The sequence below is a fragment of the Oenanthe melanoleuca genome, chromosome 1A (assembly GCF_029582105.1).
Source record: "Oenanthe melanoleuca isolate GR-GAL-2019-014 chromosome 1A, OMel1.0, whole genome shotgun sequence".
In the NCBI taxonomy this organism is placed as follows: domain Eukaryota; kingdom Metazoa; phylum Chordata; class Aves; order Passeriformes; family Muscicapidae; genus Oenanthe; species Oenanthe melanoleuca.
In genome coordinates, this window is record NC_079334.1 from 57240731 (window position 1) to 57261473 (window position 20743).

Genomic DNA, 20743 nt, shown 5'->3' on the forward strand with positions numbered 1-20743 from the left:
CTCATGCTTAGATTGGCATAAACCAGCCATGGCACCAGATTCTCAGTGATTCATCTGGGGTTTAACATGTTGGATAGCCAAGGTAGAAACATATCTGCTTATCTTATAGTTAAACTTTCTGACCAGGCCCGAGAAAAGGATCCTACTGATCTCTCACAGCTGTAGTATACAAGTACATAGTTTTTCCAAGTAGCACATCTGGTCCTTAACTCAGGCAGTGAAGTTCTGGGTTGTAGTGCTCAAGCCCTGCTGATTCTCTGTCTCTTCCTTCTGTGATGAGCCCAAAAACCTTTACAAAACTGCAGCATATCAGTGTCTTTGACTGGACCTTCCCTTGACTTTGGGGGCTTGGAGGTATCACTGGGCTTCCCATCTAACAACGTGGTGTGCAAAATATTAATCTTGGTCTGGGCTGTATTTGGGCTCTGGAATACTCTGTCTTCATTAATATTTCTCCTCCCTTGTCCTTTTGGAAACTCACTGTATTCAATAAATCTCTTTGCTTAAAAAGGGACTAACAATCTGGCATCTGGGAGAGAGAAGACAAATGAAAGACAACAAGTTGAGTGCTGGACTGTGGGTCAAAAACTTAATCTGTAAAATCCCAACATGGACACATGCTGAAAAAAGTAGGGAACAGGAGTGAGAACTGGGAAAACTGCTTCAGGCTGTTGTTTTCTGGCACAATGCCCAGCAGGCACTGCACAGGCAGCTCAGGCCTGGAGCCTGTTTTCCCTGTTTTGTGCTGCTTCATTTTCTGGCCTGGGACGACATCTGGCTGGCATATTCTTTTCTACACCTCTGGATGAGTGCTCTTTTTAGCTAGTTGTTGCAGTACTTGACATTAAAATATAGTGAATTAGACTACCAAAAAAATACCATAAAATCAGCTTAAAAATAATGAGGCTTAAGTGCAGTTGGGCTTTGAGTACTTTTTGTTTGCCCTCTGGGACATATACATATATACAATACGATGTCCATATTTTCCAGCATTTCACCATGACTGTAAGTGCTCAGAAGTCACCTTAAGAATAGGAAAAAAACCCACCAAACAAACCAAAATCACAACAAAACCAACAAAATAAAGCAAAGCAGACATAATACATCCATACCTCTTTATTGAGAAGTCTAGGAAAAAAATTTGATTAACACTAGTTATAATAAACTCTCAATTTAAAAAATAGGGTAACTGGCAATAGAAACTAAAGGGAGATGGTGTGAAGAGAAAAATCACAGAAATGGGGAAAAAGATTCATTACCTTCAAAAGATTGTTCAAGTCCAGTATGAAACAGGGTGATGATGTAACACCACACAGTTGTCTCCAGATTTTGAGTATTTTCCCAGTGTCTGGAAAGACTTCTTCTCCTAGCAGAGAAGGGTCCTAGATGAACAGAATTCAGTCTGGAAGCAGATACCACTGACTGTAACACTGGTCTTCTACACCACCAAGCCAGCCTGTGTGCTCCTACATTCACCAAGTTGTACCAGCACCAGGAACTTGGGCTTAACTTCTTTCACTTCCTCCTGGGTTTCAGCAGCACCTTTGCATAACAGCCTGTTTCAGTTTCCACTGACTCGGTTGCAAATTTTCCAGTCTACCTCAGCAGTGCAAAACAATTTTCACAAAACCTAATTTTTTTGTACAACCTGAAGCAGAGGTACTGTGTGCTGGCAGAGTTGTTTAATGTTTAGACTGAGGCACAGGTCTGGGAGCCATATGTTGGCTCAACCTGATTTTTTTCTAGCTGTGGAATGCTGGAGAAAATACAGCTATAAATGTGAGGGTTACACACCAATAACTTCTCTGTTGGTCTATATATCATTATTACTTCTCAACACAGTAATAACTCTTTTTGGCTTTGCCTCTTACAGGTAAAATGGATAAGCTTAGGTGAAATACATCCCTTCCAACTACAGCAAGAATATAATTCAGTACCAATGACAAGTTAGCACTATTAATACATTAAAATCTGGCCTCTGTGCACATGCCTACAAGTTAAAAACATACTGTAAGAAGATTGGAATGGTACCCTTTAAGAGTGTAGCCACATGCATAGCAGCTGTTCTGATATCATGTGTCAGCATCTCCCTGTTGATATTTACTTAATTATTGACTCATTTGTGAGATTAATTAAGCATTGGAGCAGCCTGCTCAGAAGAACCATGTGCTTTCCCCCACTGCTGTTTACAGGACCTGAATGGATAGTGCCCTGACCTCATGGAGCAGGAGATTGTGCTAGAGGCCTCCCAAAGCACCTCCAACACCAGTGTTCCTGCAGTACTGTGACTCCATGCTTCCCAGGCATGGATCTCACGTTCTGAGATTCTTCCCTGCACTTTCCAGTTTATGAAAATTCAGATGAGGCTCTTCGTCCTCTGTAATTCTTATAAAGAGAAAAAGAAAAAAAAATAAATACATACTACTGAAAAACAGTAAAATGTGATGTGTTTGTGAGTTTTTAATGGGTTCTGAATACAGATATATGTATTTTGCTTTTCCACTTTGGAAGAGCCTGTAAGGGTAGGGAAGCAGTGAAAAAGGGAAGGAATATATAAGGAATATATAATTATATATAGCATATATATAATATATGTGTCATCTGGTGACAGCTGGAGGTGTGATCTCCCTGTGAGAACAGAAGCACAGTCTGGAAATGACTGACAAATCTGACTATCACCTGCTGTGGTAGTTCCTCTGAGCTCAACACCAAGCAGTGATTGCTGTCCTGCAAAAGCAGCAGGCAGAGTTTTCATTAGGTGTGCTCACATACATGCAATGCCATGTCATTTAACAAATTCATTTTGAAGACCCATTGTCTAAGGCCTTTGAGAAGACTACCAGACACCTCAGTATGGAACACATGAAATATATTTGTGTGGTGATTCTTTCTTATTGCTTTGGGAGCTTCTCTGCCAAAAATCCTGTCCCAGTTCTCATGTTGGCTTTGGACTTTTTCTGGTTTACTTCTCTGGGCTTTGCCATATCCTCAGCCATTTCCTCCATCAGGCTGTGCCTGAGTATGATGGCCCTGCCTCTGGTTCCTCTTCTCCAGCTCCTTTGGGAGTGGTAGGGGCCTGGGACATCACTTTGGGAGGCAGCAGAGCCTGACCAGGCAGGAAGAGTTCATTGTTCCTGGTATTCCTGCCACAGCCTGGCTCTCACTGCACCCTCACAGCATGTTTTTTCTCATGGTCAATGTATTAATGGCTTCTAGAGTCCCTGCATTCTTCCTCTGGGATTAGGGGCTTTAGCTGCTCCCAGCCCTCAGCCTGGTAATCCATAATCAGATTTCACCCTTTTAGCATTTCTCAGAGCAAATGCTATCTAGGATGACCTAAATCTGATGTTCTGTTCCTTTAGGGACCATCAGTTTTCTATGTTCTGTCTCCTATTGCATGATCATAGCTCATCAATGCCACATTTAGTATCATCTCAAGAGTCACCATTTCAGTAGCCTCTTAACCTCTGCCTTTTCAACAGGAGCACTTTGGAGGAATGCTGACCAGTTATGGTCATCTCCTGGTACAGAGGTTTGACTTTAACTACCTAACTTTCCCATTCATGCTGATGCCTCCTACTTCTGCTGTTCTATCCCTCCATTCCATGCTCCCAAACACTTGGCATGTCTGAGGGATGGGATGTCACAGGGAGGGACATGGACAAGCTCCAGGAGTTGGCCCAGGGCAACCTCATGAATGGGCCCTAGTGACAGGACAGTGATAATGGTTTGAAACTGGAAGAGAGTAAGTTAGATTAGATGTTAGGAAGAAATTTTTTAACTGTGAGGTTGGTGAGACACTGGTACAGATTGCCCAGAGAAACTGTGGGTGCCCCATCTCTGGAAGTGTTCAATGCCAGGCTGGATTTCAGCAGCCTGGTCTAATGGAAGGTGTTCTTGCCTGTGGCAGAGGGTTGGAGCCAGGTGATTTTTAAGGTCCCTTTGAACACAAACCTTTCTATGATTCTATGGTTCTTTGAGGGGGTAAATAGAAATTAGTGTCTGTTGTATCTGGGAAATGCAGAAGCCTGTCCCTGGGCTCAATAGGTCTGGAAAATGCTTTTAAAATGTAAAGCAAAGTTCTCATCCACATTTGCAGAGATAAAGCTTATTCTCCTCAGTCTTGAGAAATTCAAACAAAAACTTAGAGGTTCTCAAACTCCATCTCAAACTTTATGCAGTGTGAGTTAATATGGTGATGGTTTAATCTCCTGGATTTTTCCCTATTGCTGGGAGGCACGGGAGGTAATGTGTGTGCTGGTTTGTTACCTGGATCTCCATGAATGCAGATACAAAGCTGCCTTTAATATCTAGTTCCTGAGAAGGACACCTGCAGAGGCTGGTGAGCCATTAGATGGCAGCACAGATAAGGACAACATCCATCGTGCCTGGTGCTGCTCCAGGAAAGCCCCTTCACTGCTTTCAGCATCGCCAAGGTATCTTGTGGGTGAAGAATTTACATTACATAAGGTAAAATAAATTAAAACCTCTAAATGAGTATTCTCATATATTAAAGCATATAAAATAAAAATTACCCCCTCCTCCCAAGAGTGATGGCATGTATTAAGCCTGAAGTTCTTTCAGAATTTCTGAATTATTTTATTCCTTATCCTTAAGCATGCATAAATTCAGCTATACTGACTAAAACAGCTCATTTCTTGATGACATGTATTGTAGCTTATAACCTAAAAGCTCTTCTAGAAAACTCTGTCACCAGCCATCTCAGCTCATGGCCTCAGGAGCACAATATTTTACATTACTTTCAGTTTCCATTTGAGAAACTCAACAGATACAGCAGGCACTTAGTAGATCCTCAGAGTATTCCAGTGACACTTCAACTAATTTCATTTTTTAATGGAAAAAGAATCGAACAAAATAGAGAGAAGATATAATTTTCTTTTTCAGGCTGAATGTCTAGCTTATTACTATTTTTGCATTGTGTTGGCTTAAAGTTATATAAAGGAGACTCAAGGTGCTAATTGCATACCTGTAAGCCTGACATTTGAGCTGTCATCCCAGAGTCTTGCCTGATATCTTGTGAGAAAGCCATGCTTGAGAGTTGTCAAGTGATCATCAAGTGATGAAGCTCCTGAAAGTGATGAATTTTGCTATGGCAGAGCAAAATTCCTACCTTCCTGTGCTTGGATCTGACAGGGGAATCCTGAATCTATGTAACTGGTAATGTAGCTGATGGTCAAGAGCATCTTCTAGTGTTAAACTGTGGAAATACTTTTAAAAATATGTGATTATCATATAAAGGAAACTTCATTCTAGCATATAGGATTTTGACAATCTTTATTTCATTTTCCCCCATAGAAATTATTAACAATGATATATAATTTTGCTTATTAATAATCCTAATAGCTGTATCAGGCTAACATAAATCTACCTTGCACTTGACAAAATCAGGAGTAATAATCCATGTTGTTATACCAATTTAAAACAGGTTTGTGGAGGTTTATTCAACCCCAGTTCCTAGATTTTTGGAGCATCTTCACTCCAGGCTGTTTTCCCAAGTGACTTTTCCCAAGTTCAAACTTGGAGGCTGGTCTCACACTGGTGATCTCAGGAAGCTTTGCAGCAACTTTTGGAGCAGTTTCAGAAGGAGAAGAGCTTTGTAGTGTCTCATAGGCAATTAGGCCACATCTCCTCCTGGGAGTTGATGAGTACAATGTGTCTGCCTTTTTCCCTGGAGATTTGCCTCTTGCAGAGGCAGTACTTCTCCTTGCTTTGTGAAGTGGAAAGGCTGGGTAACTGCCCCCCACTCCCTGTGGGGTTATGAGACTATCTGGAAGAAAGGGAGGCTGTATCACTTTACTTTTTAAAATGCAAAAGACATTTCAGAAGGCAGCATAAAGTAACACTAAGCAAAAATTTAAGAGACAGGTGGGTAATAGGAAGCATCACGTCAGTATCTGATCACTGCAAGCCTTGGCTTTGTGTTTCCAGCACCATGACACAAACATTACTTGATCTAAAGGGAAGAGAATGGATTTTTAAACTACATATTCTACCTTCTGCAGAATTCCAGGCCTCTGTGAAAGCCTCCTCTCAAGGTATTAATGTGGGCCAATGAGGATCACAGACCAAGGTGGAATGGCTGCATGTGCAATGTGTGCAGGTACTGCCAGCTACTCCAACACATTCCATCCTGCACAGAGCTCCTTGGGAAGGAGAAATGTGTAAATCTCTTGACTTTAGCTCATAGGGAAAGAAGTGTTGCTTTCTAGCACTACCTCAGAACCTGTTCAGCATATGGCTGTCTTTTCAATGTGTAAACTAGTTAGGATGAATCTGGGGTGGGTTCTTTATTTTAAACTGTCTAGATCTTATTCCATTTCAAATGCTCAGAGAATTGGATGAAACTACTAAAACTTTTAAATGTTTGAAGGATATCAGACTAACAGTGAAAACAGACAGAAAGCTGCTGGGCCCAGCATTACATTTTCCTCCCTAGAGCAGGGAAAGATGGATGGTGTGAGGGAAGCTGATCTGTTACTGCAATCGAAATGTGTCAGAGCCTGGGAGTTTGGGCATCATTAGACCCCAGTCACAGTAATTTCTAGAGCATCTCCAAATGCAGATACTGCTGCATCAGCAGCATGGAGGCAAATCTAGCATCTCTTTGACAAGGAAGTACTTACCTCTTGCTGGTGCAAAATCTGGAATGATGTGACAGCCCCTGATGGCTCCAGTGTGCCTTCATGTACTGAAATCAGGGGGTGATAAACTTCTGAGCTTCACTGTGTCATCCAAATCACTTGTTCGGGATTCCCAATTTATAAATAACTGAAATGCATTGCCTATAAAAATGAACAGCATCCTAAAAACCTGGAAGTTCTCTATTTAATCATAATTAACTTATAAATAATTATACTCTTCTTTCTCTTACTATAAACCCTAGTTTTATACCAAACAGTGTAATTAGCAACTTTATGTTGTTGCCCACTTATAGGTATGTAGGCAGGTACCAGAGGGTGGAGATGACTTACCAACAAGGTTCTACTAGCAATTCCACCCATGCATACAAATCCCTGCTCTCATTAAGGGATCCCATTCTGCTTGGACTTTACATACCTGAGGCATCTCTGTAGGTACAGATGTGTAGGAGGTGTCCAGGCTTGTGTTTAGGAGGGCAGTAATCCCAACAACAGCTGCCCTTCCCACAGATGAGCTGGAGAAAAGCACTATCACACTTTATTTTAGTATGCTACAAAAGTCATTGTTGAACTTTATTAGGTACTTTAATACCAAGCATACTTTGAAGTAACAAAAAGTATTGTTGTTATTACTTTTACAGAAAATCAGGTATTTCAACAGTTTTCTTTACAGTTTGTTGACTTAAAAAGAAATTACAATTGACAAGTTACAATGGAGTGGGATGGGAAAGTGGTAACATTTAAAAAGATAGAACATACTATTCTTACTGAGTCAACATTTAATGATGTACATTCTGGTATGTCTCTGCTTCTGACTGTGTACAAGTTGTACATATTCACTGAGCTGCCCTGACAGGGTTGCTATGTCTTGTGATGACACTTTTTTGGCAATGTTTATGTATATTTAGAAAGGGCTTTTACATTGCACCACCACCATGATGCTAAACAAAACAATATCATACAGAGAAACCCTGTTTTGGTGATTTCTGTCACAGCAGAAGTGCCATGACTGCAATAATGTGGGATAGAGGTAAACTGAAGGAGCAAATGAAGATGGTGATATGAGAGCACATCCTCATAACAAACCCTTTGACAGGCTTTGAGGTGTGAGTGTGGTTGTGAGCCAACAAGAGCAGAGGATGAGGATGGGCTTCACTGAGGCACCACTTAACAGGGACTCCTGAATGCATCCAGCCCCTGAGGATGTGCATTTTCCAGCTGACACTGGTTGGACTAATCACAGATTTAAAAACCTGTCTGAAGTGGGCCCTTAGATGTGTTTATGCTGTCTCATGTGTGAACGACTTGATTTTTGCCTTCCATCCCCTTCAGGTCAATAGCAGATTCTGGGAAGATGTTTATGGTGGTTGATTGATTTGGGTGAGGCTTTTGACCAGCTAGTCCTGGTCCTTTAGAAGTCAGGAGAATTTTGTACATCCAGTTAAAAGAGTAGATTGAGATTTAAAAAAATGTAATTTATTTTTTTTAAATGCTGCCTAGATTCACACATAAATTTACTTGGCTGACACCCAAGTGAAGTCAGTGCCATATTGGTACCTTGGTAGTTAGATAGAAAAATTATCGAATTCCCTGTATTCATTTACTGGCAGTTTGCTTAAAGATAATTTTTCTTTCAAAAGTAAAATAAATTTTTTGAGATTCATGCACTAAATTCTGGAATAATTTGTGTTGTGCAGTCAATAGTTAAACAGTTTTAACTCATGTTTACCTCGTGCCTTCAGTGTTTTGGATTATTTGGGATGAACACTAGCAATTGATTGTTATTTAGCCACTTCCCCTGAAAGCCAAAGAATTAAGCAACAGGCTTTAAAAGCCCTGAAGGACTCTGCACTGCACTGTTCATTTTGCACTGGATTCAGCTGTGATACACAGGAGAGCCTTGAGTCATGTTGAGCAGGGTGCTCAGGGCCAGTCCTGAGCCGTGAGTCCTGTGCCTTGGTGGGAAGGTTGGAGAGGGGCAGAGAGGGGTCCCTGCCTCCTGCTGTTCCTCTCTGCCTGTGCTTGGCATCCAGGCCCTTCTTTCTTCATATTCTGCTACTCCTGTTTTACTTCTCAGTGGCTTCTGGATCTGAGAGTGCTTTTTGGGACCTGGGGAGGGAATCAGTTCCCCACCAGTGCCCCAGGGCTATTTGCATCCAGCCCTCACATGGCTATTTGCAACATGTATTTGCTTACTAGTCTCTTAAATTTTGTATTGGGTTTAAACTCAAGGGTTTATTGAGTTGTATTGAGTTTAAACTTAAGGCCAGAAGGTCTTAGTGGATTACCTTGTCTGATTGGCATTAGCATGGGCCAGAGTGTCACTCCACAGTTGCATGGCAGAACAGGGAGAAGAAATACCACTGAAGTGAGCAACACTGTGTTACATTTAAGGGGTAAATTACTTTCTCCTATTAAAAAAGAATTCGAGGGGTTTTATTTTGTCACTTCAAATACAAACAATTCTATGCATCTTGGGAAATTATAGCATTATGATATTCAGTCAGACATACCTTAGAGTATATATGCTTCATAGAACTAGAATATAGGTCAGAAATAATTTATGAGTCTTAAGTTTGTTACAGTCATATTAATTGGAACACATATGCAGTAAAAATTGAGAAGCTTTACAGTTTTAGTCAACTTATACAGTGAAGTAAATGAGGTGCAGCAATGTAGCAGTAAAAGTTATGCTTTTTCCACTAGGTGATGGAAACATTCAGAGTCTATAAATGCTAATTTAAGAGAGATGTCCTAACAGCTTCTTGGCTACTGGGATAGGAATAGGCTGAAGTTAACTGCCTCTCTACTGTGAAAGATTTTAAAGCTTTTTGCTTTCCGTCTGAATAAAAAAATGACATTTACAAACCTCTTCAATGCATATATATTACATATGTTTATCTAGCAACAACTACACCCCTTTTAATTTATTCCCCAAATGTGACTTTTCATGCATGTCTTCTGGATGCTGTATTCAGCAACAGTTTCTAATGAGCTGGTGTGTAATCCATGATTGCATTTCTCTTCTGAAATCACTTCCATGTCTGGCTGATCTATGTTTAGAAGGTGATGCTTATCCATCAGGCATTTTTGCACTTGTCAGCGTTCTTCTCTGTTGGAGGCCCTTTCCCAAGCTTCTTCCCATTTTAATGTTGATGTACAAAAGCTGTTATTCATTTGTTTTGTGCTCATTCTAGTGAGGATTGGCTTAGTAGGACTGTGCAAAACAGAGAAAAGAGAGAAGCTGGTTTACTGCCAGCAAACATAAAGATGTTCACGCTGTGCTTAGCTCAGAGCAAGCCTCTGACCAATATTCTAATGCACTTCATTATATGCATTTCCATTTGTCATGAAAAATGAAAAATTTAATCTGCAGATAGGATTTGTAATCTGAAATTCTCAAAAATAATCTCTCATCAGTTAATAGACACAGGAAGTCAAAATAATGAGATGATTTCATCTAAAGTTTGAGCAGCATAAAAATAAAGATACAATGCATATGCTGCAAGAATGACATTTACTAGATGAATACCATGAATCAAGGTGAAATCCTGACATTTCTGTTCTGTATCAATTGCTTCTTTCCCTCGAGGACACAATCCACATTTGCAAACATGATAAAATAATACCTTGTGTTACATTTCAAATGAGGACAGAGGTGGGGGGGAGTTTTCAAACCAAACTCTCCCTTAAAAAACTGATTCTCCCTGCCCAGTTTCCATGTACTGAGGCAGGGCTGCGACAGGCGAGGGGACAGGGGCTGTGCACTGGCAGCAGGGTGACAAGGGTTCCTCCTCTTGCTGCAGGTGTCACCCCCGAGCTGGTGCTTCAGGGGCACCCCTGGAACCAGGGCTCAGTGAGGAAATCTGTCTGCAAGTACCCACACACAGGCAAAGGTGAAAACCTGGCTGCCCAGCATTTGGCAGTGAACAGAAAGCTCCTGCACCAAATGAGCTCTGCCAGTTCACCATTAGCTAAACTCTCTCAGACCCCTGAGACCAAACCATGAAGTCCTTTGTCAGGCAGCCTCTCCACTGCCTCCTGTGGGGTCTTACAAAGCCACAGCCTGGGGGAGAGGATGGTCATCTTCACCACAACCCCACCTCCTATATCATAACACCTCTGCAAGAGACTGGGGGTATCACTGGTTTTGTGACAACAAAAGAAAAGGAATGAATTTCATTGTGAAATGAAAGCAAACAAAGAATTACAGGACTAGAACACTTGAAAATATTACTGTAAGGAGACTGAAATATTTAATTTCTCCCATCATATGACATGGAACAGCCATCTTCTCCCATTCCCTCAAATTCCCTGCAGCCTTGACTCCTGTGGTCACCTTGGCCTGCAGCTAATTCACCACAGACCCAGAGAGCTTGGTGCCCCAGGGCACCCAGACCCCAGCCTGGGGTGGTGGTACCATGAACCAGGGAGCCTGGTGCTGGCAAACCCTTCTGCCATGGACCTTGGATGCCTGCTTCCCCATGGAACTCCAACAAACTGACATTTCTCAAGCAAGGTTTGTTTTGGAGGAAGATTTCTGACTTGTTCAGCCTGTATCTATAGTCCAGATTTATTTTACAATACACTTTTAATTGATGTTGCTGAGACTAGAAAGTAACAAATAAGTATACAAGAAGCATAAGGTGAACTAGGACAGGCACTGAAAAAGAAAAATGGGCCAGCTGTGTTTGTGTTAAAAAATTTATATGAAATGTAATATTCACTATGGTAAAAACATTTCTATGATGTGAGTATGTAATGGGATGGTAGTTTCCAATTGTAAAAGAAAGCTTGCCATTGATAACTCCATGAGCTTCCTTTTACCCTTTAAAACATGTAGCAAAAATGAAAGATAAAGTGTGTATGAGAAATAGACATACTTGTGATAAATAAAATCTATTAAAAATGGTCTGAGTTTGGAACTTTTGTGTATTTTATAAATGCGTTTACTAATGTTATTAATGTGGTAATTAGTAATAGAGGTAAACAGCACTACCAAATAAAGTGAATGAAAAAGTGCCTGAGCCTCTAATGGGGTTATTTGCTAAGTGAGATAAGGGGGTTTGTGAGCCTCTTAAACAATCCAAATTTGGTGAAACTGAAATTTGGAGAAAGATAACATTGCATGGTAAGGAACACGTGCCCTGATACTCCTAGGACTAATCAAAGCTTAATAGAACTGAATGAGCCATTTCTTTCAATTATTTTTAATCATAATTTCATGTAGCTGTGTTATTCAAACTCCTAACATTGCTTATTGGATTTCCAGCAGCAGTCAGTGTTTCAGCAGTAACATACTAAGACCTTTATTAATTCATTCAACAAATTTTGCACACAGTTATTATACACATGGAAATGAAATTTAACAAATGCCATAGGTGCTTAGTTGACAAGACATAAGTAAGTTATTCACAAGCAACCTCTCTCAGTCTGTTTTGTATCACACCATAGGCTGTTGACTCCTTGAAGTTTGTTTTCTTGGAGCTACAGTGCTGTTGCCTAGAAATCAGTTAATGAAAACAGTCTTCAGGGAAGCTGTATTGCCCAACCACCCAGGTACTCTGCTGTTAAATTCCCTATTTAAAGTCTTTAAAGGCTGTCTGTTAGGCTGACCTCACCACAACAGGTTTACTACTCATAATTGACACATTCAATTAGGGCCATCACTTCTGCTGACTGCAGAGCTGGGGTATAGTCAGCCTGGAGGGATTTACAGCATTTTAGTGTTTATGTGCATTTCAGAAAGAGAACACTGAGATTTGTTTGTTGCAAAGATGAATCACAGTGAGATTTCCAGGTTGCTCCCTGCCAAGGTATAAAAGACATGCTGAATTTCAGATGGTCCCTTCTGTGCTAATACTGTGAAATCAGTAAAATGTGTAGTAAATATAGAGAGAAAAGCAGACCTTCTAGGTTTGGATATATATTATCTCAGACAACCTTAACACTTTATACCACTAATTGTCACTGGCCATATTGAAATGATCTTAGCCATGTATTCAACTGCCTAGAAAAATCGAGAAAATAACACCTTTCCAAGTGTTAATCTTTTATTGCTGACTCCAAACACACAAAACTTCTTTGCTAAAAAGTGACTGGCATTTGTGGTCACACCAAAATTGGTACAGTTACAAAACCACATCAGCTGGCACAAAGCCATGGGTTAATGAAGTGCCAGAGGTTTCCTCCCAGGACCTCCACAGGATTCCTCCAGCCTAAACATCATCTCTGCTGAATGCTGGCACTGTGGTTAGTGCATGGGAGGAGATGAAGGATGAGAGAAACATTGATGCTGAAGCTCTGCAATTGAAAATAGACATGCTGAGGCACCTTGGATAACACTGCTGCCTGGGCTGTAGGCCAAAAAATATTGGACAAGTTCAGTTTTAATGAGGTGTTGGAGTTCTCACCTTTCTGCTTATAGAACCACAGAATTATTAAGGTTGGAAAAGACTCCTAAGACCATAAATTCCAACCGTTAGCACAGCACTTCTACATTCATTCCTAAACTGTAACTCCAAGTGTCACATCCACACACCTTTGGACACCTCCAGGGACAGTGAATCCAAGACTTCCCTGGGCAGTTTGTTCCAGTGTCTGCCACCTCTTTTGGTGAATAAATTTTTCCTAATATCCAGTCTAAACCTCCTCTGGTCCAACTCAATGCCATTTCCTCTCATCACTTTTTACTTGGGAGAAGACACCAACTCCCACCTGGCTTCAACCTCCTTTCTGGGAGTTATAGAGCATGACAAGGTCTCCCTGAGTCCCCTTTTCCCCAGACTAAACATTCCCAGCTCCCTCAGCTTCTCCTCACAGGACTTGTACTCTGGACCCCTCACCAGACTTGTTTCCCTTTTTGGACACAGTGATTTGGGGAGCTCCTTATAACCATAGGTAGATGCTTTTGTTACACCAGGGTTGGTGAAATGCTAAGTGTATTAAAACTCCACTTGTAGCCACTGCAGCCCAAAATTCAAACAGCAACATATATTCATGGCCCAGACAATATCCAGGTGTATATAATTAAAAGGCATGAAAGGCAGATAGATGGCCAGCTGCACAAAGTAGCCAATAACCCATCATCTCTTATTTCCTTGAAGACAGTCTCTTTAGAACACATAGCAAACCATATTTGAGTGGCCTGAGAGACTTATTTTGTTTTTCATGTGATGAGAGAGAGGATTTATGGTATTCCCATTTCCCTACCTGCTGTGGGTGCCTTTTCCCTCTTGATGCACTGAGCACCCTTTACCCTGGCCTCATGGGGAGATGCTGATCCATCATCTGGAGAGTGACCCTGGGGCGAATTGTGCTCTCAGTAAACAGCCAAGCACTAACTCAGGTCCTCTCCAAGAATCCTGATGATCCAAGCTGAAACTCTAGCACATGTTTTGGAGAAGCTGTCACAGATCATACTGGAAGCAGCTCTATGGCCAGGAGAGGAATAAATTGTGCTCTGCTGCCTACACCTGCACTGCAGCTGAGACACAGTGAGGAGGGTACGAGGCTGCCCTGTGGAGATGGAAAAAAGAATGGACAAAAATTCCCCAACTCTTTTGCTAGAGGCTCTTTACCAGTGTTTCACTGTTCAGCACCTTCTCAACAAAATGTGATGAATGACCTGTCCACACCAGAGCTGCCCAAGGCATTTCCTCCTCCTCCTGGCAATCCAGCAGGCAGGATCTGGCAACTGCCTGCTCTGCCAGCACTCACATCTCCCAAAGACTACCTGAATTAAACTACCAGGGATTAAAGAGAATGCACGGTAAACCTTGAGTTACTGAAAATTTTACAGAATTTTGGGATTGAAACTGTGTGATGGTTTTGTCCATATGGCACTAGAGGAGAAGCTCATCTGAGCAGAAGGTGTGTGAGCTTGCTTTTCTGCTGGAGCACTTCCTTGCAATAAAATAGAATTGAATCACATAAAAAGAGACAAGATTTTCCCCCATTCAGTATGCAAGTCCTGTGAATCCAGAGCTGACTGGAACAGTGGGACTTATTCAATCTGCTGGGTGGTATCCTGCTCACCCTGTTAGTGACAGCAGCTGAACTCCTGGGTATGGCTTGTGGGAAGTGTTTCTAGGACTCTAGGAGATGGTTTCAGAAGCATTCAGGAATTTTCTAAATGTGTGGCTCAGGTGGTTTTTCTGTCAGAAGTCTCAGTTCATGGCTGCACAAGCACATTTCTAGCATGGGAGAGGATGCTGTGGTGGTGTGCTCCACTCCCCTGCTTCAGCCCTAACCAGCAGTGGGGCTCTGAAGGCTGCACCCAGCTTTCTCTGGGCTTTGGGGTGGGGGGCAGCATGGTAGCCAGGGGCTGTCTGGAATGGTGGGCTGCATGCCAGGATGTCTCCTTGAGGAGGGTCACCTCTCAAGGTCACTCCTTGATTCCTTGCTGTGACAGAACCTTGGTAAGTGGTTAACAGCACACAGAACTTCAAAATCTTAGCTAAGTGATACAAAGGATTGATTGTGCAAACATAATCTCTCAGACATAAACCACTGAACAAGTCTGGGACTAGGATGGGATTAAGCCACACCTACACTTCTCTTTGAGAAGGGGTTTAGAACACAAGAGGATTCTTTCTGAACCTCATGGCTCAATAACAGGATCTTTGTCAGTTTTGTCTGACCTTGTCCTCTATGCAGGAAATAAACAATCCTGCCATTCAATCTTGTTAAACCACTGTCACATTTACCATTGCACTTTGTTAAATCACAGTTTTATATCAATAAAATACATTGTTGCTTCTCCCTTGTATATTACTGCTCCTCTCTTACAGGTGCAGTTGCTCCCAGGCTTGACAGATGGTTTCAGGCCCACAGGGGTGATGATGGGCTGAACAGACAGAATGATGTTTTATTAGACATCGTTTCCCGAGAAGAAACAGAAAAATGTTGAAGGATCCAGTCAAATCAATTTTGCCAGGTTTCCAACATCTCTGTGCAACACACAGCTGGACAGAACTTTGCTGTCAGCTTACAGGCTGTCATTCACAAGAAAAACCCAGCACACTGTCAGACCTAAAGCTGCACTCCTTGAATGCTTAATGCACTCAGTGACTGTCCTGCCCTCCCTGAAGACTCTGGCCAATTCTTGTACTTTTAAAACCCAATTTAATCTTACATTGGCTTTCCCCTTCTTTTTCTGTTTTTTGTGATGACTGAAGCAGGGAAGGAGGAAATGGATATCAGTTCAAAGGCTGTTTGGTTGCAGGCAGCATGCTGTAGGGAGAGAATCATGGAATCATTGAATGGTTTGGGTTGGAAGGGACCTGAAATGTCTTCTCATTTCAACTGCCCTGCCATGGGCAGGGATGCCTTCCTCCTGACCAGGCTGCTCAAAGCCCATCCAACCTGGCCTCAAACATATCCAGGAACAGGACATCTCTGGGCAACCTGTTCCAGGGCCTCACCACCCTGACAGTAAAGAGTGACATGGCAGGGATACATTTTTTTCTGCATTGTTGATTTCTCCAGACAGAAAGTTTTTTAAAGCTATTACAACAATAAGCAGAAGTCTCCAGGATTAAATGTGGTTGTCAAGAAAAATTGATAAAAAAAAAGGCATTCAGCAGTGAAGTGTCACCACCTTATGCCAAAGGATGAAAGGAGACATGTAAATTAAGTCTGGAGCACCATGTGGGTCAGGGCAGCCTAACCATTTGTGTTCTTGACTTCTTCAAGTTCCTGTTTCCTTCTAGATGGAAATTTTGAGAAAGGTGAGATGTTTTGGGTGAAGAGATCAGATAGAGGTTAGGCCTGGAGAAGCATCTCACATAACATCAGCTCTCTCACAGTCAGACATCAGATGTGAGGCTCTAGGAAGTCCTTGGAGCAGGACAGGGCCCTCCTGGGGTGACTCATTTAATCTTAGGATAGCTCCTGGATGGATGAGGGCTGTTGGCTTCTGTGGGACTGTAGACCTGAATGAGATCTGAGATGGACAAAATGAGATGTGTGAATCCTGGAGTTACAATTACCCTGCACAAAGTCATTTACTGCATGCATGGAAGAAGAGGGAAGCTGCTGCCCATGCATGGAAGATCTTCAGCCTGAAATATCAAATGATCAGGCAGTTTTGTAACAAAGCTTAGAAGATTAGGCCTGTTTGTAACAAGCAATCAGAGACTTAGTGTAAGCACAGCTTGAGGATAGGTGTTTTTAGTCCTTTTGGGGTGTGCCATTGTCCCTTCCTGGAGAGCAAACAGCTTTACAGAAGCTCGGTTTGAGATTCCAACCCCAGGTCAGGAAGGCTCAGAAAGATCAAACAGCTTGAGGACTGACTGGGCAGGGATGCAAGCAGCAGCCTGAAGGGAAGGCATGAGCCAAGCTCCATACAGCAGTCAGCTTGGCTCTCTTGTGAGTGAGATGTGCCTGAAGGAGCAGGTGAATTTCGACTGCAAATCTTGTGAAATGGGGTTAGAGCAGCTTAAAGAAGGCACCTCTTCAGAGCCTGACAGTTTTCTTACCACTGGAAGACCCTCAACTACTCCTAAATATAGCCAGTTGGCAAGGACAGGCTTTAAACTCTGAATATGGGCAGGCTTCAAGCTTCCCTGCCACCCTTCCTAATCCCTGGCTCGGGTGGCTTTCCTCTGGCTCGAATGCAGCTCCAAGAATACAACATATGCATATTTATTGGTGAGAAAGGCAGGAGGAGAGTGGCAGACAGAGGGAAGAGACACCTATCCAAGGCTGGATCAAGCTGTAGCTGTCATCTCTGTCATCTGCTGGCACCAGTCTGGGCTGGTGGGAACAGGGCTCCCTTGGTGATGGCTCTGCTAGCCCTGCCTCACTACAAACTGCTTTTGGGTTCCTTATCTGGGCAGTGTGGGGCTCATGGCTGCACCTCCAGGGCAGGCACCACCATCCCCTGCTGCTGTCACACCCAGCCAGTGTGCCCTGGACACTGAGCTGTCGTCATCAGATCCTGCTGAACAGTGGGCTGCCTTTTCCTCCACTTCAATATTTGCTTCTCTCAAGAAAAGGAAGATTTTTGTCATAATGAACAAACACAGCAAAAAGCCTTCTATTCTTTCTCCTAAAGAGTTTTCTTTTACTGTGGATCATCACAGAGATGCTCCTTCCTCTGGTGGTCCCTTTCCAGAAGGCTCATCAATTTGTCTTTTGTACTTGGTGGTGTTTCTGTCAAGTTTGGGATGGGAGTCACGTCTCAGGACAGGTTTGCTGGCATGGGAGATCTAGTATGTTGTTGGAAGAACTGGCAAGAGGCTGAAATGCCTTCATCAATAATGTCTTTCACATGAAGTAGCTTCCTGCTCTGCAGAGTTGTAGGCTCAAGTCAAGTAGAATCAGTCACTTGTTGTTCATCTATTTTTATTTCCTCCATGTGGTTTGCTGCAGTCTTTCTTTGCCCAGATGGTCAAATAAATTGCTGTCACTAAACAGGAGTCTCTGAGCGGTGATTCCTAAACTCTTCCTGTTCTTTAACTGTTAAATGAGAAAATGTTTCACTTTCTTTATATTCTGCCCATTTGCTGCAGCTGCTTTTCAGTTTCTCCCCTGGAGCCCAGAGGATCTGTAGGTATTTTTGTTTGTGTGATCAGACTTCTCAGAAAGCTCTTCATTGTCTTTATTTAAAAACTGTCACAAACTTTGATGTATGTGTTTACAGGGAGCTTTTCTGAGGATCCAGCCATATCAGTGAGGTACCTTGACGAGGTTCTGGGCATATTGGCCAGAAAATGTTTGGATTGGCATTGCACATCTTAGGGTTTTTTATTTTGTTGGTAACATTTTATATCTGGCTTTAATAGCATTATATCTTCCATGAGTTTCCCAGTGCTAGGCAATGTTAGATGTTGACACTGGCACGTTTTTGGTTTGGGACAGCACACCTTGCTGCCATGGACACAAAGCTCTCCTTGCCTGGGCTGGGCCATGGGGCAGGCAGAGGCAGAGCCCAGGGCCAGGGGCTGGGGCTGTGAGTGAGCCCCAGCCTGGAACAGCCACTCTGCCTTCAGTGTGAGCTTCACCCTGTGCTGAGCCTGCTTTCCTGTGAGCACAGAGAGTGGGAGCTCAGTGCTGGGAGAAAGCCAAGATGCTGAAGCACATCCTTGAAGGTGCCAGCCAGGATCTCTGTGTGAGGAAGCTGCTACGATGGGGTTTATTTTAGTGGTGTGACAGAAATGGAGCTCTGCTCTTTTTTCATCTGGATTTCTCCAAATGAATTCACAATTCATATAGTGAGTGTTTCCTCCTAACAGAAGCAAAGAGGGCTGTGACAGTTCTCTGGCCATTCCAACATGACATTTCTGTGAATGAAATTTCCTGAAGAAAAAGCTGATTTTTTATTTTAACATAATAACTAAAACATTGCAAGAAGTTTAAATGTCACAGAAAACAAGAAAGAAGAAAAATATCAGTGCTGATGAACCTTAAATGCTGCAGAATAATGAAACCCTTTAAAGTCTTTTTTTGTGTGTGAAATGAATTCCCCTCTTCTGTGGCCAGCGCCAAAGCTGTGTGACCTGGGAACATGGCACAAATCCATGCTGAGTAAAGGCACATCTATGGATTTCCAAGAGTTTTCCAAAGTTCCTCTTTGTATGTACTTGTGCTGATGGGAAGAGAAAATTGGATGAATGAGTTGGGCTGGGACTGGAGTGGGGCTCTGGCTGCTGGGGCTCACTGTGGAGGGGAGGGTTCTGCAGCTGCAGGACTTTGCCCAGACCCCCTCTGGGGCAGGGGCTCACCAAGGCAAGGCTGTGTCCCCTTCATCTTGCCACACTCCTCTCCAACTAGCTGGCTGCTGTAATGTTGGGTCTCCACCAAAACCTGCTAATGAGCTGTAAATATTGATCCCCTTTGCCTTTGAGAAAGATACAGGTGCCAAGTTACATGTTTATGGGCAGCAGAACGATAACGATCTGGAGCCTTGGTCTGAGATTTCACAAGTGCAGTTTAGTGATTAGCTCACCAGCACAGGAATGTTAATTAACTGTCTGTGTACTCTCTAGGCAAATAGGAAGTACTTGGAACTGTACATAGGCAGTTCCCAAAGGTATGAAATTACATGTTAAACTACTGAGAAACATCTCTGTGGGGATAGATGATACTCAGTCAGAAGGCAGTCAGGGTTTGGGAGTTGGCAAAGCCGGGGTTTAGGGAGAGGGTGAGCTTTTTGGTGAATACCATCTGTCATAAAAACCTGTCTGATATGTAGCAAGGACAATGTTGAATGCTCATGGTCCTGACATTTTTTCTGTCATCTTCCTTTTCTTGCTCCAAACCCACTTCTGCAGGCTTTGGATGATATGTAAGGATTTATTATTGCTATTAATTTATGTTATTCCCTTAAACATTTTCTTGGGATGCTCTAGAGGTGTGAAGGGCACTCTTGTAAAAGAAAAACTAGAGATTCCTTCCCCGAAGAGCTTTCAGCACAGAAGGAAAACTGCAATCAGCAGTGCAGAGAAAAAAAAATCTCAGAGAAGGAAAGGGAGGGCTGTGTTAGGAAATTGCCAGCTGAAGAGCATGCAGAAAGGCAAGCTGGCTTACAGGAGCCCTGAGTGACAGGAGTGGCACAGTGTCCTCTGGGTCAGAACAGGAAGGTGACATCCCAGTGTACCCAGCAGCCTTAGGCAGGCAGCAATGTGGTGTGTAAATAGCCCACCTTGTTTCCTCCTCTGGGAGGATCACACCCCACACAACGTAAGATCAGCTCTAGGGCTCAGAATCCTTGGTGGTTTCTTTTCCCCTTTTACCCTGCACCTGTTTCACACAGACACATGGACAATTTCCCTGTTGTTTGGCTGTTCCCATCAGTGACCATAAGACAAGTCTTGGGTAAAATGCACCTTTCAATGTAAGGATGCCATTGGACTGGCAAGGACAGCAGGGCAGTCTGGAGCAGCAGCCAGTCCAGTACCAAACACTGACAGGAACGGGGGAAATCTCCAGCCCACCATCTCAAACCAAACTTCCCTTTCACCAGGATTCCTCAAAGCTCAGTCACTAGTTTCTCAGAGAGAGCAATAGTTCAGAATGACCTACTGGATAAAGAAGGTTTGCTCAGAAAGAAGCTCATCTGTAAAAAGGGAGGGCAGCTT

General features: G+C 42.7%; 1 protein-coding gene across 1 annotated transcript in view; it reads right to left on the bottom strand.

The window, feature by feature from the left end:
* Positions 1–5368: 5368 nt before the first annotated feature.
* Positions 5369–20743, bottom strand: part of LHFPL3 (LHFPL tetraspan subfamily member 3) — a 229474-nt gene continuing 214099 nt past the window's right edge. Inside the window, exon 3 of the mRNA XM_056482556.1 lies at positions 5369–9876. Within this exon, the coding sequence (XP_056338531.1) occupies positions 9848–9876 (29 nt within the window). The 3' untranslated portion in view covers positions 5369–9847. The remainder of the gene's footprint in view (positions 9877–20743) is intronic.